Source organism: Tachypleus tridentatus, chromosome 12 (genome assembly GCF_004210375.1).
Source record: "Tachypleus tridentatus isolate NWPU-2018 chromosome 12, ASM421037v1, whole genome shotgun sequence".
NCBI classification, from domain to species: Eukaryota; Metazoa; Arthropoda; class Merostomata; order Xiphosura; family Limulidae; genus Tachypleus; species Tachypleus tridentatus.
This window is the reverse complement of record NC_134836.1, coordinates 78570230-78594292: the sequence shown is the minus strand read 5'-3', so window position 1 is coordinate 78594292 and position 24063 is coordinate 78570230. Positions and strand designations below refer to the sequence as shown.

The window sequence follows — 24063 nt, the reverse complement described above, 5'->3', positions numbered from 1 at the left end:
GAAATTGCAGATTTCAATGTAGCTAAAACCAAGAAAAGTAGGGGAAATAATTGAAGTGGCAAAACGAGCACAAATTGGTCGTTACGTAATAAAACAACAACACAACTGTGACTTCTTGATGACGTGATAAAACAACAACACAACTGTGACTTCTTCATGACGTGATACAACAACAACACAACTGGGACTTCTTGATGACGTGATAAAACAACAACACAACTGTGACTTCTTGATGACGTGATAAAACAACAACACAACTGTGACTTCTTGATGACGTGATAAAACAACAACACAACTGTGACTTCTTGATGACGTGATAAAACAACAACACAACTGTGACTTCTTGATGACGAAAAACCCACTTGAAATAAAAATATATCTCAGAACGGCAGGTATGGGTGTTAACACTTATTGATAAAACGGAGAGCAAGTTTCAACCTTCTTAGGTAGTTTACACAGAAAGATTGCAACCCCCACCATACCCTTAAATGAAAACACCGACGATGATATAAATATCGAAACTGCCAGATAACGTCATTCAAAGAATTTCAACGAGAGTTCGAAATAAGTGCAAGTGCAGAAGTACTTGTCATGTATGGAGCGAGAATCGATAATTCTAAGGTTGTTACAAGAATGCAGTCTACATCAAAGATTGCGTCCCCTCCACATCCCTCCCCCATTGAGAAAGTACAACAACCTAATACTGAGATGGTGAAAGTACAACAACCTGATATTGAAATGGTGAAGGTACAACAACCTAATACTGAGATGGTGAAAGTACAAGAACCTAATACTGAGATGGTGTCATTCATAGAATTTCACCAGTAATTCAATTTAACAAACCTCCCCTAACAAGCGCAAAACGTTGCAACCCCACATCTTAACAAATGCCTTATATTTCACGCATGATCGTGGTGAAACATTTAAACCTTTAGCAAAGATCAGAATGATCAATGGAAATATGTTGCATGGTGGAAATAAACAAATATTTGACTTTTTGGAAACCTCAAGAAATGTGATGAATAAGGTTTACCTGAGAGTCAAAACAGAACCGGTGATGTAAGAGTTATAAAGTCACCAACCCATAGATGTTAATTTAAATGGAAATTTATGGCATCAGTGGAAGAGCACTGTACCTTACATAAGGAGGAACCACTTAACCTTCAGCAGACCTGAGAGGACAGCAAAACCTGATGGATATACAAGTTATAGTATTGTCCTCAGGTGGGAAGGCGGTAAGTCTATGAACTTACAACGTTAAAACCCAGAGTTCAATTCCTCGTAGTGAACAGAGCAGATAGTACAATCTAAAACCAATCAAACAAACAAAGCATACATTAATGATTCATGCAGCCGATGGGGGTTAAAACTAGAGAAATTATTGAACAATAATTATTTAATTTTTTACCTTCTAAAATTAGCACATTATCCTTAATAACTTAATAGTCAGTACAAATATCATATATAACCAAACAGTCTTTTGTTTTCCAATTCTTTCTTCTTTGGAATCAGACTTCCGACCGAAACTGTATGTATGTATGTTTGTTTTTGGGTTTCGCGCAAAGCTACACGAGGGCTATCTGCGCTAGTCGTCCCTAATTTATCAGTGAATGATTAGAGGGAAGGCAGCTTGTCATCACCACCAATCGCTAATATTGGGGCTACTCTTTTATCAACGAATAATGGGATGTACCATGACTTATAACACCCCCACATAGTTGCTACTATGATGAAAACAATTTAAAATATTACTTTAAAAGTAGAATAAAATATTCAAACTATTTTGTTGTTATCGTTCTAACAGTTTATAATTTATACTTATAGAATAAATCATTGGAGTTGGAATGACTCCTTTGTTTAGCTGTTTTATTTTGAATTTCACGCAAAGCTACTCGAGGGCTATCTGCGCTAGTCGTCCCTAATTTAGCAGTGTAAGACTAGAGAGAAGGCAACTAGTCACCATTACTCTTTTACTAACGAATAGTGGGATTGACCGTCACTTTTAACGCCCCACGGCTGAAAGGACGAGCATGTTTGGTGTGATTAAGATTCGAACCCGCGACCTTCAGGTTACGAGTCGAGCGCCGTAACCACCTGGCCATGCTGGGCCTGCTGTATGTATATACCTATGTCTGTGATGTAAATAATATTTTGTACTTCTCTACATTTGTAGGTTTACAAATGAAAATGGAACACAGGGAGATGTGTTCAACTGGAAAAGTCCCGAATCTTTCATGCGAATATTTCTGATATATGCTTGAACAGGGAAACAGAAAAAATAAAGCAAACGACTGAGTACGAGGCTAGTTTCTGGGTTGGTAAGCCTCAGTAACCATCTTTAAAAGGCATTATATGTGTCTGTTTATCTGGGATGTGAGGAAGAAGAAAACATGCTTAAAATATTCAGGCTTGTTTTAGAACTCTTAAACGTTGTTAACGAGGCTTCTGCCCTACAGAAGTAACTTATGATGGACACAAGTAACAAGGATTCTTCAAAAGCTTTTCTCTTACACCAGATCAATAAGTTTTATTTGTTGTTCTCCTTTTTGTATTTTAGATTTCTTTATGACTTGAAAGTTATTTTTGACCATAAACTAAATATTCCAGTTCAAGCGAATATTTTTGAGATGTGTTTAATAACTATTAGACTTGGGTGTATCTGGGTGTAGTGGCAATTAGTTTGTTTCTTTTGAATTTCGCGCAAGGGCTATCTGCGGTAGCCGTTCCTAATTGGCAGCTAGTAATCACCACTCATCGTTAACTCTTTGGCTACTCTTTTACCAACGAATAATGAGATTGACCATCACATTATAACGTTCCCATGGGTGAAAGGTTGAGCGAATTTGGTGTAAGGAAGATTCGAAACCGCGATCCTCAGATTACGAGTCGAGCGCCCTAACCACCTGGCTATGGCGGGCCTGTAATAATTAGATGTCGGTATATTTGGATTTAGTGATAATTAGTTCTGTATATATCTTAGTTTTAGAATAGTTAGATATGGAACGCTCAGCTATTTTGTACGACACTTATAATAAGTTAATACATGGTATAAAGTTATAATTACCAGTGAAAGACACATTCTATTTACAGTTTTGATATCTACAGAAAAAGGATGAACAAAGCAATTTTACTAAGAAAACTTACATAGCATTTAATATATTTGTCCAGTCAGAATGTTGTGTTAAACTTACATCATTTGTATACATAAAATATGAGTAAAACATTTACTCTAGGGCGCATAGACTCCCTTGCTCGTGAGACAACGAAAACATTTGTTGGTCTAAGGTTTAAGAAATAAGTAGGTTAAGCTTAGAATTAGATTTTTTTAGAACGGTTTGAAACAACATTACAACATTCGAATGTTGAAGTTCTATTTACATTGAACCAATGCATATTTACTTTATAAGAAAAAGACAAATAAATACAGATCACAGAATAGTGATCATATATAATAACTGGGCGTCGTCACGCTACGCCTTGTGATTCACTAATACTACTTTAAACCCCATAGCAGGACGTTCGTCAAAGATAATCCAGGAACTTTTATCAAAAAGTTCGAAATAAGAATCCTATGCTAATAACTAACCACGTGAAACATTCGCGGCTAACCATATCACAAAGCACGAGGGAAAAGCAAAATGATTAAAATGAAACAAAAAAACATTTTACTAATAATAGTGTCCCTTATCCACCTGTAAAAAATGTAAAATAATAGTAATGAACATTTTAAAAGGCTTCTGAACGAATGTAAGGATTAGCAAAGCACATTTTCTAGAGGATTTCGAAAAAAGTGTAAGATTGATTTGATGGATTTTAAAATTGTGAAAAAAAATCATAGAAAGTTTTAAAAATATGAGAAATAATGAACGATATAAAAATGTTAACCTGATATGCGCACTTCCTGCCGGTATTTATAGAAATGTTAAACTGATATGCCCACTTCCTGCCGGTATTTATAGAAATGTTAAACTGATATGCCCACTTCCTGCCGGTATTTCCGTTAAAAGTAATGAATTTAATTCTTGTTTGTAATGATACCCCTTCCGCTGGATATATGGCTTCCCCCATTCTGTAACATGTGACAAATTCACTCTATAAAATGTCATTTTCCACGTATAGTCAGATACCAAATAAGCTTATGAAGGACTCTGTTAAGTTTGTCTTGCTTTTGATGACAAATGATTAATTAAATTGGATGATGTTAGGAGAGAACAATGGTAATAAGACCACACTACGAAGGATTATAATTTATACAGAGGCTGTCTTCACTGCCTTTACACCTTACTAATATGTGATTGTCAGAGGAGGACCGTACTGAAACATATCTTGGTAAGTAATTACTAAACATAACATCACGTAAAGCATGTCCTCTGTTTCTTGTCAAGCTGTAATATGTTATTAGAGAATGTCTTATACAATTATTTGTGTTGACCGTATACGTATTAACGGATGTAGAAAATAATTCATTAAGTGTGTAAACAAAGTGATGACCATATAAGTCGTTATTAACGTCAGGCTTACGGAAGATTTTTCCCATCTAAAAAAAAAATTCTCGCCTAACCCGAATATCTCGTACTCTACAACCTGAATAGCTCGTGTTCTACTAATACGACAGTACAACGTGGTCCTGCAATACAAGCATAGGGGCGGAGTTCCCATTTGTAGAAATGATACGGAAACAGACAAATAGGTGTCACCCGTAACTCATGACAACAGAGTTCGGGAACGAAACAGTTAACCTAATATCAACTTTCTCTTCTAACACCCACGCTTTTAAAGTTTTCCGGTGAAAGTTAAACTGATGAGAGAGCTTTTTGTTTTTCTCGTGTGGATTTTATTACCCCAAATCCATTGTACTTTGGACTACGATATCAAAATTACAAAAAAACGCAACTACGCATTAACGAGTTTCTGCAGTGTTTCTAAAAAACAAAATGGCTACGTGAAAGTATTTATATTTAAAGTACAACTATTCATTTGTTTATTAGACGTCTATTTCGAATAAATGAAGCTAGTATCGCGTTTGTCGGATTACAAATACCTTTGATTTTTTTAAATTTATTGACAAGATGAAACATCCATCCTTGTTAATGTGAACTGTATTTCGCTGTCTTGCAAGAAAATTGTTTATTAGCTTTTTCCTCATTCGAGTATTTTATAAAGCACGCGCACAGGTTTAGGCTTCTAACGTATAAGGGGCCCGATATGGCCAAGTGATTAGGGTGCTCTACTCGTAACCTGAGGGTCGCGAGTTCACATCCCCGTCACACCAAGCATGCTCGCCCTTTCAGCATCCATCGTATTGTGACCAAAAATAATTTTCTCACTGTTAAAAACGTGTTTATCCCTGCATTTTGTTTTCGCTTCCATTTTCTAACAGCATCGTTTTTGTTATTTAAAACAGTGAATACTGTCTCATTAGCTATATCCGAGAGACTTTATCCTAAACTTAGCCTTGATGCGAGAAAGATTATGTAAGTATTCATTACTGGCCATTGGCCAATCAGGATCATCTTTTGCCTTCCAGGGTTTGTTTGACCTCTTTTTGAGCTTCGCCTGAAAGATAAACAGCTGATTGTCTAAGAAAGAGAAGACGTAAACGTAGGGTACCCCCAACAAACAAGCATACGTGAAACTCGGAATCAACGATAAACCACCCGAAAGAAAATCACTTGTAACGATAACAGCTTTGTTCAGTTATTTACCTGGACCTTTTATCGATTATGTACTAATAAGAGAGAGATTATATAGTCGACAGGAGTCTTTGTCACTACTTTACGTTTTCTGGAATGACGTGAGTGCCTTTCAACTCTTTATATACGTATGTGTGTGTTTATATACGTATATAAATATATGTGTGTTTATGTAGTGTTTATAGAATGAAGGTTCGTTCGGTAATCGACTTTGTTGTACAACAAAGTATAGAGAACGCAGCTAAACCTGTATTAAATTTTTGAACTTTTGTCATATTTTTATAACCTATGTCCAGCTTATAACGTATTATTATAACCTATGTCCAGCTTATAACGTATTATTATAACCTATGTCCAGCTTATAACGTATTATTATAACCGATGTCCAGCTTATAACGTATTATTATAACCGATGTCCAGCTTATAACGTATTATTATAACCGATGCCTAGCTTATAACGTATTATTATAACCGATGTCCAGGTTATAACGTATTATTATAACCTATGTCCAGGTTATAACGTATTATTATAACCTATGTCCAGGTTATAACGTATTATTATAACCTATGTCCAGCTTATAACGTATTATTATAACCGATGTCCAGCTTATAATGTATTATTATAACCTATGTCCAGCTTATAACGTATTATTATAATCTATGTCCAGGTTATAACGTATTATTATAACCTATGTCCAGCTTATAACGTATTATTATAACCGATGTCCAGATTATAACGTATTATTATAACCGATGTCCAGCTTATAACGTATTCTTCCTAGTTTTTTCGTTCTACCACTGATGCTTTCTTACTAGATGGTTTGATGACAATATCTAACGTTAAGTACAATGAAGATGCTGTCTTAATAAAAACTTCAATAAGTTTTTAATATGTCGGTGAATCAAATCTATACTAAAGTATATATACATGTGCTTTCTGTTTACATCTTTCCAAAATGATGTCCGCGCACGTGCGCATTCAGAAAGTATGGTGCGCGCGCAATTTCAAGACAAACAAACACTGAGCATTATTATAATAATTATGCCACGGTTATACAAATGGTCTAATATTTAAATATTTTCAGAAAAGTTGAGTGTAATGTTATGAGGTTATATGTTAAATTAATGTAAGACCAATCTCGGCAGACAAAACTCAGTCAAGTTTGTTGTATGCGTAACATTTCTATGTATTGTGATTATTTATAACTATGTTGAGTAGCAATATGTAATCTGCTTATTAACAAACTTTAAAGGGGCGCACATCCGGATATGGTGAGGGGATGACCCTACAGGTGAAATACTGAAAGTATTATTTGGCACCATGGTTAGTACTTTGTGCCTTCCGTTCTCACGCCATAGACGCTAATGACTAGGCCATGCCAGGCCCGTACATCAATCATTTAATACTAGTCGAGAGGTTAAACGAAAACGATGTTAGTTTACGTGTAGACAATTTTTATTGAATAAAAGTATCATTTCTTTCCCTGTAGATTGAGTTATATCGTAGTCTTAAACGTGTAAGATGAACTGCGCTATCTTTCGTCGTATCTCAGTTTCTTGCTAGTTTCAGAATTAGTTTGAAACAAAGTAAAATGAGAGAGAGTCAAACCTCGTTTATCTAAATAATACACATTTGTGAATATTTTTCACCTTACTACATTCTAAGAACTGTTCCGCTAACTTCCAAAAATTTATTTTACAAAATTATTTTGTGGCAATATCTGTTTTTGTTGTTTTGAATTAAGCACAAAGCTACACAATGAGCTATCTGTGCTCTGCCCACCACGGGTATCGAAACCCGGTTTTTAGCGTTGTAAGTCCGCAGACATACCGCTGAGCCACTGGGGGGGGGGCAGGCAGTATCTGTCAAGCTATATTAACTTGTGTGAATTATTTTCTTAATGTGTTATTTTTTGCCACATTTGTGTGAATAATTTATTTTACAGCATTACTTTTGGACATATCTGTGTGAATACTTTATTTTACCGCATTATTTTTGAGCATGCCTGTGTGAATATTTGTCGCTTCAGTTTATGTTCAAGTCATTTTTTGCCTTTTCAGTATGATGATTTTGTATGTTTGTTTCAGTGCAAAGTCAAACCATTAGATATCTGCGTTTTGTCCATCTTGGGGAATCAAACCTTGGATGTGATGTTGTAACACCATAAACCTACCGGCGAAACATAGTATTACACATAAAATGCTGTTTCTTTTGTGGTTTCGTATTCGTTCACTCCTAGGAAACTTTAATTACTCTGGTGCTTTACAAAACGTATGTTGTTTTTATTATTCAGAATGCATCAGCGGCAAGACTGAGGGTTAATTACTCGAAGTATCAGCATTTGATACCACACAGTGGAGACAGCCCATATAGCCCATTGTACCGCCTTGTAGCTAAACACAAACAAACAAATTCTTGATGACGAGAAACCCACTTGAAATAAAAAATGTATCTCAGAACAGCTGGTATGGTTAACCTGATGTTGACCTAGGAAGGTCGAAACATTGTTTTCTGCTTATCAATAAAAGTGTTAATACCCATAACGGCCGTTCTGAGATACTAACAAAAAATTATTCCGAGTTTTTTTAAACTCGCGTTTTTTACAAATATTTTCATGGATGAGTACGTATTTGTCATGTCGTAATAACACAATTAAAAACAGGTAAAGCTTAGAAACTGTGATCATTTGGTATCTTTGTGTAAAAAGATGCTTAAGTGTACAATAAATAGCTTCGTGGCTAAAGCCATAAGCTATTTGTTATATTCCTGTTTTAAAGGTTAATGCTGTGTTTGGACAGCAAGGAAATATTTCCTTTTGATAGGAGTGGTGGTGTATTACCTTGTCACATGAACCAGTTACATTAAAACGTGTTGATTTGAACTATTTTAATCAAATAGTTTAATATCTTATTGTGAGGTTAAAAACAGCGGAGGATTGTACCTTACCGATTTAATAGTTATTACTGAAGGGAGTAGGAAAGTAACCTAAATAATAGATATTAGTGAAGGGAGTTGAAATGTAACTTAAATAATAGATGTTAGCGAAGGAAGTAGGAATGTAACCTAAATAATAAATATTAGTGAAGGGAGTAGGAATGTAACCTAATTAATAGATATTAGTGAAGGGAGATGAAATGTAACCTAATTAATAGATATTAGTGAAAGAAGTAGGAATGTAACCTAATTAATAGATATTAGTGAAGGGAGTAGGGATGTAACCTAATTAATAGATATTAGTGAAGGGAGATGAAATGTAACCTAATTAATAGATATTAGTGAAGGAAGTAGGGATGTAACCTAATTAATAGATATTAGTGAAGGGAGATGAAATGTAACCTAATTAATAGATATTAGGGAAGGGAGTAAGAATGTAATCCAATTAATACATATTAATGAAAGGAGTAGGGATGTAACCTAATTAATAGATATTAGTGAAGGGAGTAGGAATGTAATCCAATTAATACATATTAATGAAAGGAGTAGGGATGTAACCTAATTAATAGATATTAGGGAAGGGAGTAGGAATGTAATCCAATTAATACATATTAATGAAAGGAGTAGGGATGTAACCTAATTAATAGATATTAGTGAAGGGAGTAGGAATGTAATCCAATTAATACATATTAATGAAAGGAGTAGGAGAGTAACCTAATTAATAGATATTAGTGAAGGGCGGAGGACAGTACTTTGCCTAATTAATGGTTATTATTGAAGACGGTTCGGTTTGTTTTGAATTTCGCGCAAAGCTACTCGAGGGCTATCTGTGCTAGCCGTCCCTAATTTAGTACTCTAAGACTAGAGGGAAGAGAACTAGTCATCACCACCCACCGCCAACTCTTGAGCTACTCTTTTACCAACGAATAATGGGATTGACCGTTACATTATAACACTCCCACGGCTGAAAGGGCGAGCATGTTTAGTGTGACAGGGATTCGATCCCGCGACCCTCGGATTAAGAGTCGAGTGATACGATGTGTTTAGAAGATTTACTGTAAAACTCTTAAAACTGTTTAATAGATTTACTGTAAAACTCGTGAAACTGTTTAACATATTTTCTTTGAAACTCTTGAGACTGTTTAATAGATTTACTGTAATACTCTTGAAACTGTTTAATATATTTACTGTAAAACTCGTGAAACTGTTTAACAGATTTACTGTAAAACTGGTGAAACTGTTTAATAAATTTGCAATAAAAATCTTGAAACTGTTTAACAGATTTGGTGTAAGACGTTTGAAACATTTATCGTAAAACAATGCTGTTCAGGAGAGTCATTGTCTTAACTCTTCACGTAGAGCTGTCTCTGAAAGTTATCCACCAATATATAATTAATCACATAAAAATACATTACATACTAAAAGTCATCTCCTTATTACTCGCTAACTTTCGCGGCTTTCCAGAGTTTTACATTATAAAAAGGTCTATTTTGTTTTACTTATTCAGGTATTTCGTATTGGTGGCGTCACTCCTGACAGTTGGACAGCCTGGCATAGTGTTTCCTGTTCTGAAACAGACACCTCTGATACAGAATTTCGCTCCTAACTGTGCCTTTATAGTTGGATCTCCAAGGGTAGGATCAAACTTTGTTGACAGTGGAGGTTTGCAGTATATAGCTAACTTCGTTCCTAAGTAAGTACAAAAAATTTCGACTGTAATAAAATAAATAAAAACAAAAATCACAGCAAAATTTCATTGGATTGTTTACTGTGGCTGAGCACAAAGCTGAGAAAAATGCACGCACTATATGTGCTGTACGCTTCTCAGATCTCGAACTCGAAATTTTAATGTTAAAATCCTTTAATGTTATCGCTGAACCACCAGGAGGCGATTTCGTCGAAACTCAGCACATCTCCTATACGTAGAATGGTAGCTGGGTATTGACGTGGAAACTGTTGAAAAGACTTTAAAATGAACAACAACAAAAAAGATTCAATAGTTTTTCTTTCACTATATTTTTTCTTCTAGTTAGGAGAACTTATTATTTTTTTAATTTTTAATGTTTATGCGCAGTTGTTCATTTCTCTTCCAAGCCCACTTAGAAGGCAAAATCGTAAGGGAATTCTGAGAATTTTGAAGATTGGTTGGTCATTGTTCTAAACAAAGCCACACAATGGGTTATCTGTATTCTACCCAACACGTTTATCGAAATCTGATTTTTATTATTGTAAGCCTGCAGACTTACCGATGAGCTACTAGGGTTTTTTAAAAATTCCATTATAAAGCTATCTAAATTTGGTTTATTTCTGTATGGAGAGTTGTTATATTTAACGTGTGAAAAAAGTTTCTTCACATGAATAAATAAATAAATATTCCTTTAATGTAGAAACTCAAGAACCTAATGATCTTTACCCACTAATCAAAATTACAGAACTGGATTTGGCCATTGGAGACTTTAGACGGAGAATAAAACCGTCCTCTTTGTTACGTGTTTTAACCTTTTAGAAGTAAACTTAGTCTTTCGAGTGAGAAATCTTACCGTTATTTAACATGAGTTAAATCAACACACGCACTCGTACGTTCACACGACTTACAATACCCGGTAACTTGGCGTGCGTGCATCGTTGTTGACATAAACACACGACGTGCCCCAACTCCCGTCGACTGAGCCAATACCTTTTACTACCTTATCGGATATAACAACTTATTGTAATGCACGTATCTTATTGGATTGTCCACTGTGATAGACAAACAGAAGTCTCACGATTTATTTACTTCTCAGTTCAGGTTTCATCACGCTATTTGTTTAATTAAATGACAATGAACGTTAACAGGTTATCTCAAATCAAGTTCGAATGAAAAGGTTTCTAGTTCGAAAGAAACGTCCTCCAATACATGCTTGTGTGAACTACATACTATACGGTTGGTTGTTCTAACGATATACACAGTTTTATTTTGTTTTATTTGTGTGTGTGTACTTTTTAACAACATTAATGGCGTTCTGGCTTCAGTATAAAATTGTGTTTTTTTATACACATTGTTGTGTTGTGAAGCTACATTTTTACGACGATTTCCGGTTTAAACCGGTCAGGAGTAAAATAATGGTGAAGACAAATCGTTCTAGGCATGGTCGAGCGTGTTAAGACGTTCGACTCGTAATGTGACGATCAATCCCACTATTCGTTGATAAAAGGGTAACCCAAGGGTTGGCGGTGAGTGGTGATGACTAGCTGCCTTCCCTCTAGTCTTACACTGCTAAATTAGGTACGGCTAGCGCAGATTGCGCGAAATTCAAAAACAAAACAGACAAATCGTTCATAGTTTAGGGTAATTCGTAAAATACTGTCCTTATACAGTGTTTGGTTTTTCATTTTATAACCTTGATTTACTAGTAATATTATTATATGTATGTATAATGTATAAAACTCGATATTGGGCATTAGTCGAAACATTAGTGTTTTTGTTAGTACCTAATGAGTATGTTATTTTTAAACCAAACTTGTGTTCAGAACACAGATCGTGTTGTTTTTAACACAGTTATTTTACCCTTAAAGATGACGCGACGTTTTTTTAAATCTTAAAATAGAAGTGTTCAAGAAAAGATGAACATAAAAATTGGGACGACTTGTATTTATAAACCATCTGTTCTTGAACCTTGGTAAAATTTTTTATGGTTCACCCAAACTTCTGTGGGTTATCGTTTTAAAAGAGAATAAGTTAGGTGAGTAAAACCAAAAAACAAATACAATTAGAAGGCACTCTGTTATCTAGATTAAAAATGAGTTCACATTTCGTATGAGCGGCGTGCATTCCAACCGGCCATTCAAATACTTTGTTACGTAGGAGTTACAAAAATAACATATAGGCTTAGCTGAATAACTACTGATTACGTTTTACGGTTGTTATTTCTTGAAATTGCGGCCACCTGAATACTGTAGTTATCAACATATCACCTTCATCTAGATTGCATATATAAATAGCTTTATTTCTCTTAGACTCGTAGTCGTACTAAAATGACAATACTTAAAGATTGTCTTAACAATGGAGTTCGCATATAAAAAGAATTAAGATTACTATGCGTGACAAGAAATGAAAATTCAGTAATCAACTATTGTTAGGGTTTTATCAAATAATCTGAAACGAAAATTATATGTTATTACAAATACCTATATATGTATATATATTAAAACAACGTATATTTTCTCATTCATATTACCCAATTTACTACGACTTTACTAAAAAATGTTTTGGTAAGGAAGACAAATATAACACTTTCATCTGAAAATCGAACATTCAGACTCCAAAGCCAGACTAGTTCAGTCATTATAAAAATGTAGGAAGTAAAGAAAGACAAATGAAGAGAAAAGTGCAAGTCAGCCGCAGGAATCTTAATAAAAATATTGATATATTTCTCTGTTTTTACAGTTTAAAGTTACGAGCACCAAGTGCCGCAGGAGAACTCTGTATTACTTATGACGACATCAACAATGCTATCCACGAGGCACGCAGACACGTAGGTAAGTAGAATATGTGGTTATTATGAAACGATGTATTATTTTACTGTATATTTTACCATGAGTAGGTTGAAGTGTGTTCCACCATTAGCTAGTTGTGTTTTCCTTCATTATGGGTAAGTTTTACTCGTATTTTATCACGGGTAAGTTGAATTACGTTGTATTTTCAACTAGTTATTTTGTTCTTCATTACGGGTAAGTTTTATTCTTTGGTTAACCACGGTTAGAATTAACTAAGTTATGTCATGATTTGGTTGCGTTGTTTTTAATTATGAATAAGTTTTATTATTTATTTAACCATTGGTAAGTTAAACTTAAGTTTCATTATGAGAACGTCGGACTTATGTGTGTGTGCTTCGAAAATGTTTTGTTTATTTTGGACGATGTAAATATCAACTTATCTTCGAGTACTGAATGATTATAGGTTTGTAGCAAGACATTATAAAATTTAATATGAAAATAATATGTATTGTTAGAGGAGTATTATTATTCAACGAATCTTTAAAGCTTACCCTAAACAATTTGATAAAATTTCGCCACAACTTTCTTAATAAAACAAATAAAACATAATTCACAGCACAGAAACAGTAATAAAGTACGTAACTCTGGATAAAAGTAAGGAGTATACGATTTAAACTTGTGAGTTTTTTCAGGTCATCCACATCGAGAAATTCACCAGCTGTCTTCTGACCTGCCAAAACCTAAACATATTGCTTCGGCTGCTCTGGTCCTAGAAGAAGCAACCCGACTCCTTGCTCAGCGGTAAGTTCTAGTTGTTTTTTTTTTATTAACATAAGGCTTCCAAAGAAGTATTTCATGTACACATCTTAAATAATTTTAAATTACTGAATTTTTATTTGAAAAAAAGGTGATAACTTTCCACTGGTTTATGTGGACAATTGACTCCATATTGGTCATTTTAGCCTGTTTCATGTATATTGGTTTCGCCTCTCTTTTTCCTGAAATGAATTATAGAACGTAAAGAGTTCATGGTTATATAAGAATTGTGGTCATACCTCAAAGAAGACACCTGTATGTTTCATTTATACGAAGAGTCATCAGACGAATGGAATTCGGCCAGTCACAGCAAGACTTGCGATTTGTCTACAAGTCTCATTAGTAGAATGTGGAGTCTCATCCAAAGCATGTTTCAAGGACATATGCAACAGCAAGATAGTAGTCCACAACATAAGCAGACAACTACTATCTATCAATTCGGGCTTGCTGCAATCCTAAATATGAATAAATCCTAAACTGAAACAGATGTTCGCAGCCGCAAAATGCTAGTGTATATGAAGCTTGAAACAAGACTAGCATGTATGTGTGCCAGGCACCCAGTAGAATGCCTTCATAACAAGGCACAAAATAGATTGGTTTTAATAAGAAGAAGAACGCATGCAGAGGACCAATAACATGTTGCTCTTGTTTTTGTGGAATTTTGCGCAAAACTGTTCGAAAGCTATCCGTGCTAGCTGTCCTTAATTTTGAAGAGAATAATTTGAAAGAAGGTAGTTAGACAACATCACTCACCATCAACTCGTGGGCTACTGTAATCAGCTAGTAGGATTTGACCATTAGTGTTATAATATAATCACGTCTCCTAAAGCTCACAGAAATTTGTTTCTGAACGGATCTCAAACCTTAGGACCTCGAATTCATAGTCATATAACGTAATGCTATTTTTGTATTCTATTGAGTGATTCTAGACACGAAGGATGCCTCAGAACCTCAATAATGTTTTTAATGTTGTATTCGTTTATTTTACTCTAAATTTCAAACATGTTTATCTTACTCGTTAGAAAAAATTGGGTGATATATTTTTAAAGTTTCTTGGGGCTTTTATTTTATGAGATATTGGTGATTTCCTTATAAATTGATTTTAACGAAAGTGCTGTTAGATTTTTTCCCCATTTTAAATATTATGCCAAGGAAAAGGTGAGCTTTTATTTTATCTTAAGAATTTTCCAACAGAAGGATCTTATATCCATTAGTATTACTTGTGTTGTTTTTAACAGTAACCTAAAATTGATATAACTTGAAGAAACGCATACTGCAGCTTATATGAAAAATATTTTGTTAAGAATATATCTAAACTATGATGCTCTATTTAACCAAATCGTAATTTACAATACCAGATCCCAACCAAGATGTAGGTTTCATTTATGAAAGTTTCTAAATAATTCGTATCGGCCAGGTGGTTAGGGCGATCGACTCATAATCTGAAAATCGTGGTTACGAATCACCGTCACACTATTTATGCTCACACTCTCAGATGTGGGGGCGTTATAATGTTACTGTCAATCTCACTATTCGTTGGTAAAAGAATAGCCCAGGAGTTTGTGTGTGTGTGTGGGGGGGTGATGACTAGCTGCCTTCCCTCTAGTCTTACACTGCTAAATTAGGGACGGCTAACACAAATAGTCCTCGTGTAGCTTTGCGCGAAATTAAAGAAACAAACAAATAGTCGACCCCAGCTCTGGGAAGAAGTCCGAGGGCCTATAATACTAAAAATAGGACTTCAATATTCTTCATGAGCAAAGCGCAGATATCCTATTGGGTAGATTTTAGCTTAACAACGAACAAACTCACCATATGAACGATCTCAGGTAAAGTTAGGACTGTATATAATTAATTCGGTTGTCTGGTGTTAACCAATGAAGAGACTATGTACTTAATTAGTTTGTCTGGTGTTAACCAGTGACAAGACTATATAATTAATTCGATTGTCTGGTGTTGACTAATGACGAGTCTATATAATTAATTCGGTTGTCTGATGTTGACCAATGACGGGACTGTGTAATTAATTTGGTTGTCTGGTGTTGACCAATGACGGGACTACGTAATTAATTCGGTTGTCTAGTGTTTACCAATGACGGGACTATGTATTTAATTCGCTATAATCTTTTTTAACACTCCCTGATTACTCTTCTTACACAGATATGCCTTGTCTTACGATGCCATTGTTAACGGTCTGCCACAAATTGATACATCTAAAACAGCAGTGAAAGAGATATGTCCTACCTTCCTGAAGCCGGTGAAGTGCGAACTGAGCCGTTACCGGACTCTGACGGGCATGTGCAACAATCTGGAGAACCCTTCATGGGGTAGCGCACGGTCGGCCATGCTCAGGTATCTCCCTCCAGCTTACAGTGACGGTAGGTGGCGCTGTTGTTAATGTTTAATGTTTTTTTGTAACGTAAACTACCTATATTAATGATCAGAAGATTGTCCGATTAATCCATGCTAATAGTATCGATATTTATACTTAATGTAGGTATTTCCGTCCCAAGACGTGCTGTGGATGGATCTGAACTACCAACACCTCGTGCAATCAGTTTTGTTATGCACCATGATGTCAGCGAACATGACCAACAGTTATGCAACATCCTGGTGGCTTGGGGTCAGATGATTGACCACGACATGACCTTTGCTTCTCCAACTTTAGGCAAGATTTTTTTTTGTTATTAAAACTATGACAACGAAATGTCCATCTCAGAAAAATGCAAAGCATGATGTCCAGTAAATAGTTTTTATTATTGAAGCTTAAGAATCTGACATAAAAATGGGCATGAAGTAATTTTCATTTCATTTATTTATTTTTATTACTTTTTGCAGTTTAGAGTAGTTTTTTACTGTTTTCGAGATTATGCAACAGACTAACGTTTTGAAAAAAACACTCTAACACGAAAACGTTTCTTCGCTTGATTACAAAGGGCTACTCTCTCTGAGAACGACTTGTATGTGCTAATGTATGGCGTTGCAAGTGCCAGCCGAAAGAGAACCTTTTGGCCCCCCGCTAGTACAGCGGTATGTCTCCGGATTTACAACGCTAAAATCAGGGGTTCGATTCCCCTCGGTGGGCTGAGCAGATAGCCCGATGTGGCTTTGCTATAAGAAAAACAAACAAACAAACAAGAGAACCTTTTGACGTAAAATCATTGCGATGAAATTGGGCAAATCTGTTGGTACCGTTAATAAAACTTTGAAGTTGATGCAAGCCAAAGATTAATATTCTAACAGTCACATCTGATTTATGACAATTTGAACATTCTCAGATTAAAACGGCTATTCTTAATACAAACAACTCATGTACTTGGGTTGCCAACCTCCTCTACTCTCTTATTGTTACTAATATCTAGTGTACTTGAGGCACCAACCTCCTCTAGGATACTATTATTACTAATATCTAGTGTCCTTGAGGCACTAACCTTCTCTAGTATGTGATTTATTACTAATGTCTAGTGTCCTTGAGGCACCAACCTTCTCTAGTATGTGATTATTTACTAATGTCTAGTGTCCTTGAGGCACCAACCTTCTCTAGTATGTGATTATTTACTAATGTCTAGTGTCCTTGAGGCACCAACCTTCTCTAGTATGTGATTTATTACTAATGTTTAGTGTTCTTGAGGCACAATACCAAACACATGCTTTACAGCCACTGCTTGATACTCAATACAAGAGAAACACATATATTAGAGGCTACTCAACCCACTCTGAATAGCAATAGATGACTTCACCAGGGAAGTGTTAATACGAGGAAATACTTCAAATTGAAATCCTGGTTATTAGGGTGAATGCGTTACGAGGCCAGTGCCTTTGAAATTCATTTACACAAGATTGTAATTTTGTCGGAATGTTTCATACTTTCTCATTGTGACATTTACATTTAATTTTTTATACCATTCACTGTTAAACAGATGAGTGACACCTCATAAGGACACAAATAATAGAGGTATGAAAAACAAAAGTACGAGCAGACATCTCGTGTTTAGCTTAAGTACTAAAATATCAGTGACACGGCAGCAAAATATAGCTGTCGCCCTTTTTAGAAAGAAAAAGAAGAAAGTTACTTCTTAATTATACTTACTTAGAGCGATTTAATTGTTCCTGTCTAGCCTAGGTTAACCGAGAATACACTTTGAAGAAAATGACACAATCAGATTTCTGCTATTACTTGCCCGTATCTTTTAGCTAATTAAATATCTATTGTGTTTTGAAGGCCTACCACGAAAAGAACAGGAACAACGGGGCGTGGCCGAATTATTCTTAAGATATGGTGTTGACAACGTACGATGACGTTGATAAGTGGCTAAAAAAGAACAAATAACTCTGATTATTTGACTCCGGAATTTGAAAAAAAAAAGAATGTAATTTCAAACCTAAAGACGGATTTGTTTAAATGTTAATTTTATTGGACTCTGAGTTCTGGACTTGAACGATACCTAAGATGCACGTGTAGGATAAGTTTGAGACTGACTCCAAGGTTCAAGGGCGGACGACTGTAGTTTTGAGCTTCTTACTGTTTGGACCAAAAACAAGATTTACTGTTACTTTTATTATGCGCCTAAAGGTAAAGGCGCGGAGCGCAATCAGAGTTGTCATGTCTTGAATCACTCCCCTCTCCAATGACAACGGAATATCTGCGGATTTACAAAGCTGTAAACCGGATTTTGATACCCGTGGTGGGCAGAACACAGATAGCTCATTGTGTATCATTTTGCTTAACTTTAAACAAACTAACAATTTTAAATTTCGACCCTCCCTCAGACATTAGGTTTTGCAAGAACAGAAAAAACAAAACACGTTGTAATAGTTGTTTATCCCCCGCACATAGTGGCCATCCCCGTACATAGTGGCCCAGTGGCTAAGGTCTTCGTCCAGCGTGATTTGGTTGTTTGTTTCTTGTCCTGAAAGTTTTCTTTTCTTACACTATACGGACTTACAACACAAACATCTGGGGTTCGATTTCATGCGATGGGCAGAGCGCAAGACCACCAGTTGTAAGGCTAAGAAGTAAAACTTGCACTGAAAATATACAAACTGTTATGTAATAACCACTGAGGCGACTTAACGTTGAATCACAGAACAACAATGTTAGATCGATTTTAAGTTCAAAATCACTAAACCTTAAAACATTTGTTAACACTTTCGCTCCCGCGTCTCTCGTGTATTAGTGGCATGATTTTACCCTAATGTGCCGCGTCACTCACACATGAGTGACGCACAGTACGTTGTTAAATCCATGTCACGCAAATACAATTCGCAGTACTTTAAATTTGTAAGGGGCTATTTGTATCCTGTTCGTAAGGCCCCCACGGCTGAAAGGGCGAACATATTTGGCGCGACGGAGATGCGAACTCGCGACCCTCAGATTACGAGTCGCACACCTTAACACGCTTGGCCATGCCGGGCCGAGCTTACGTAGTATTCTTAAAGTACAGAAAACATCGGCGTACATCGTGTTTATACGCACGTATAAAAAGACGACTGATCTTAGATACGGTATTTGTTTTTGACAAGAAGTTTCAAGTATTTCTTGTGCTTGTGTAATTTGTTTGCCGTTGAAACTGTACAAAACGTCACCTACGTGTATTCTTTGGGTGTGTGCGTGCAGAACAACTCGCTATTCAAGTGTTCCTACAAGTCACTTGACTAGATGTTTTCTAAAAGACACCTGTCGGAGATGCAATCAAGTTATGCAAGTTTCATTTTAAATCAAGCAACTGAATAATTCTGAAAATCAGGAAAAAGCGATCAATTAAGTTTTGAAAGAAACGAAAGTTGCTCCAAGCAACAATAATTTAATACCAAATCTCAACAGGGATACAATGTAAAAAGTACCCTACCTCTAAATTCACGAATGCTGCAAAATAAATAAATAATTCCATATTTAAGACTAACATTATAATGCACAGTCACTTCATGTAATTACCTCTATGGCCCGGCATGGCCAAGCGTGTTAAGGCGTGCGACTCGTAATCTGAGGTTCGCGGATTCGCATCCCCATCGCGCCAAACATGCTCGGCCTTTTAGCCGTGGGGGCGTTATAATGTTACGGTCAATCCCACTATTCGTTGGTAAAAGAGTAGCCCAAGAGTTGGCGGTGGGTGGTGATGATTAGCTGCCTTCCCTCTAGTCTTACACTCCTAAATTAGGGACGGCTAGCACAGATAGCCCTCGAGTAGCTTTGTGCGAAATTCAAAAACAAACAAACAATTACCTCTATAATTTCCCCTGGTGGGACAGCGGTAAGTCTACCGACTTAGGGCACTAAAATGGGGTGTACGATTCCCCACGTTCGACACAGCAGAAAGCTCAGTATTTCTCTGATAATGATTCAATCCTTTCCCCTCGTGGCACAGTGGACTTACAACACTGGAAACCGGGTTTCGATACCCATGATGAAAAGAGCACAGATGGCCTATTCTTTGTACTGAATTACAAACAAACAAACCCCTGGTCAGATAACCAGTTACAGCTTTTCATAGCATAAAAGTGGAGAGAAACATAACACACTGTCTTATCCCAGGTTTCCGGTTTCCTTTCCATTAAACTCGATTTTTTTTACCGGTACGTCACCTCACTGCCATTCATCCATTATCCGCCACATTTTTACACATTATGTTAGTGAGGACTATAGACTTAGTTTTAAAAGAGAAAAGTGTGTCTATATGAAATTTGTTTCAATGGGTTAAAAAACAAACATATATATATATGTCATCTGTTCTAGAGGAAAAGGCTTTAATTTAGTAATATAAACGTTTTATATGATCTAATAGTTTCTTGTTTTTCTTATTTGAGGCGTGACAGCTAATATTTTAAAATTATATGAAGCATATACTCAACAAACCTCTTCTTTTTGTGTTGCATACACACCCGTTCTTGTGAAACGTCATTCATACCTTGCATTTCAATGAATAGAAACCTGGAAACAATGAGTCCCGTACAAAGCATGTTATATACATGATTCATGTCATTTCTATGGCAGACGTTAAGGGCAATGAATATGAACTTCTAACTCTTTCAAGGAAAAATGGACCAAGGACCAACTTAGTGATACATGAGAATTCGTCTGTTTGTCTCAAGGATAACATGAACACAGCTGATGATACAAACAAGTTGTCGACGGTTTTTCCTTCTATCTTTTAAATAGAACAAGCATAGCTTGTGTTTCTATCCTGTAAAATACTGTGATCTAAGAAGAAAAAAAAGCAAACAAAAACATCTAAGCACAATGTTTGTCCCCCTCCAGTGGATCAGCTGTAAAAATTGGATTTGATCCCTGCGAATTACTTAACGCAGATATCCCATTACGCAGCTTTGTGCTTAAGAATAAACAAATAATGTGTTGTTTGTTACTAGAAAGTGAAGAGCCGCAGATTCATGGTTCTAGACCTATTCCTACAGGAACGTGCTCTGTTTTTGGAGTTGTGGATGCTATAAAACAGTAACGGTCAAATCCCACTTCTTAATTAGACAAAAAGCAGGAGAAGAGGGGGGTTGATATTGACTAATTGTGTTCCCTCGTGTCGAGGGGATGAAGAAAAGTGTTAACGGGTCCGTAGCAAATACTCAAAATACACAATACTGTTAAGATAGCATCTGTAGATCAGATGAGTTGAGTGTGGGGGACTCAATCAGGATATAAAATGATTTGGGGAGGGCCTTGTGCTCTGAGAAAGTTTGGAAAATTAGGGACGACTTTTGTATAGCTTTTTGTCAAATTCTTAAAAACCAAAATAATTGTATATTATCTGTTTCTCGAGGTTCTCTTGGTTTCATAGTTTAGATGTGTTGAAACTTATGATCTTACGATATTTCCATATACCTTTCATATGGCGTTTATACCATTAAAACTATCATGATAAGATATCTTTGGGCTTTATTGTCATATCATATGACATAAGTTCACAGAAGCAGTCTATAATCAGTGAATAACCAGGATTATGTTTGACTAATACGGCAGGACTTAAAAAACGATATGTAATGTGAGCGCGGGAACTGGCTTGAAGTATTAGGGATCTACGTACCTTCTGATTAAATTACTTCCATTATATACAAGGATTATAGAGGGTTTGATGTTTGCTATTTTGTCTCCGAGTTAAGTCTAGAATGGATCAGCGATAAGTTTACAGTTTCAATTCGCTAAGATTTCCAGCAGTACTTTGGCTTGTTTTGAATTTCGCGTAAAGCTACACGAAGGCTATCTGCACTAACCGTCCCTAATTTAGCAGTAAAAGACAAGGGAGAAGGCAGCTAGTCGTCACCACTCATTGCCAACTATTAGGCTACACTTTTACCAGGATTGACCATCACAGTATAACGCCCACCCGGCTGAAAGTACGAACGTGCTTGGTGGAACGGGGATTCGAACCCGCGACCATCAGGTTGTGAGCCAAGCACCCTAACCACCTGGCAAATTTAAATGAAAAATCGATGTTTTGAGAAAAATAAAGCGCAAGTGAAATAAGAAACTGGAAAACAAACAAGTATTTAAACTCTGATTTAAAAACTCCATTATTTCTGAAGTATACAGAGTGCATATAGCCCATTTTGTGACTTAACGCTTAAATGAAAACAAGTAACTCTAATCTTTGCACTCGGTATTTCCTGTAGGAATTTAACATTACAAAGTTGTTTTAATTATTTAAAATCATGTTCTCAATAGGCCCAGTGTTCATTCTGTTTTTACTACAGAATTGTGTGTCAATGATTGAAAATCATGTTTTCAGTAGACCGAGGGGTCTCTGTTTTTACTACAAAACTGTGTGTTAATTATTGAAAACCTGATTTTTCATAGGCCTAAGAGTCTCTATGTTTTTACATTATGCTTAAATCCATTTTTTTTACCAATCTGTAAAACATTCCACAACTCTTTCTGGTGAGAACTGTGAGAACTTTTTATTAGACGAAACTGCCTTTGAATAAAACTCGTCGGCAGAAGGAATACGGTGCTTAATGCTAATTTGCACACTTTTATCGATAGACCTCCGCTCGTTGAAAAAAACGGGCGCAAATCGGAACATCAATGTTAGGCTAATCGTAGTATAATTTTGTATCAGTGAATTTAATACGTTTCACATGATACTATCGGTAACACCGTTTGATGGCATTGTGATCGATAACACTTGTTTGGAATTACTAATGAAGCTCGAATTCAAACACACACATCACGCATTAATGTAATCATACAAATATTTTCATCACGTTGTTCTACAGTTTTAAACTTTGTATTTACGAAAGTTGCATTTCTGCTAGAGATGTGATTAAACATTATTAATTTAAACCTAATTTATGTATCAAGGTTCGCAACGGTAACATAGACCAATGTGGCATATTTGTTAAATAAAGAGAAAGTTATTTTTTTCAATTTATAGGAAAACTAGCAATGTATATGGTAGAAATAGTTTTAATAAATAATCCAAAACTTTGAAGAGACAACACATAACAACACGGCACAAATAAACTGAAACCACACACGTAATAACACAGGAAAAACTAATTAAACAGTAAAAACATTTCAACACAATAAAATCAGTTGCATACTAACACAGTAAAAACAAACTCTAATGAACATAACACACATCAACACCTCAAATGGCCCGGCATGGCCAGGTGGTTAAGGCAATCGACTCGATTAATCCGAGGGTCGCGGGTTCGAATCCCCGTCACACCAAATATGCTCACCCTTTCAGCCGTGAGGGCGTTATAATTTGACGGTCAATCCCACTATTCGTTGGTAAAAGAGAAGCCCAAAAGCTGGGGATGGGTGATGATAACTAGATGCCTTCCCTCTTGTCTTACACAGCTAAATTAAGGATGGCTAGCGCAGATAGCCCTCGTGTAGCTTTGAGCGAAATTCAAAATAAATCAAACACCTCAAAAAGGGATGTGGGAAATGTAATACTGACAAAAATCTATAGTAACATAGCACCAACACTGAACAAGTAAAAGTAGAATTGTGTTCTGCTGACAGATTAAAACTCATAATAACACAGTAAAGAGGATCATATAAATACATTTTATTTTATGCTGTTTCTAAATTATAAACAAACAAAGCAATTTTGTAAAATATGTCAGCATAGCATTACCATGTCATTGGGGCGCTTGAATCGCAATCTAAGGATCACAGGTTTCAAT

The 24063-nt window shown here is 35.8% G+C and overlaps 1 protein-coding gene across 5 annotated transcripts in view; it reads left to right on the top strand.

The window, feature by feature from the left end:
- Window positions 1-24063, top strand: part of LOC143233706 (peroxidase-like) — a 107870-nt gene that overhangs the window by 64010 nt on the left and 19797 nt on the right. For 3 of the 5 annotated variants that reach the window (XM_076470232.1, XM_076470233.1, XM_076470234.1), the window contains exons 2-6: window positions 10136-10321; window positions 13055-13146; window positions 13797-13905; window positions 16081-16298; window positions 16418-16588. In XM_076470232.1, the coding sequence (XP_076326347.1) occupies window positions 10136-10321; window positions 13055-13146; window positions 13797-13905; window positions 16081-16298; window positions 16418-16588 (776 nt within the window). Of the gene's footprint in view, window positions 1-5494; window positions 5795-10135; window positions 10322-13054; window positions 13147-13211; window positions 13260-13796; window positions 13906-16080; window positions 16299-16417; window positions 16589-24063 lie in introns of those variants that run through there. The other 2 variants (XM_076470235.1, XM_076470236.1) reach the window with 2 other exon arrangements.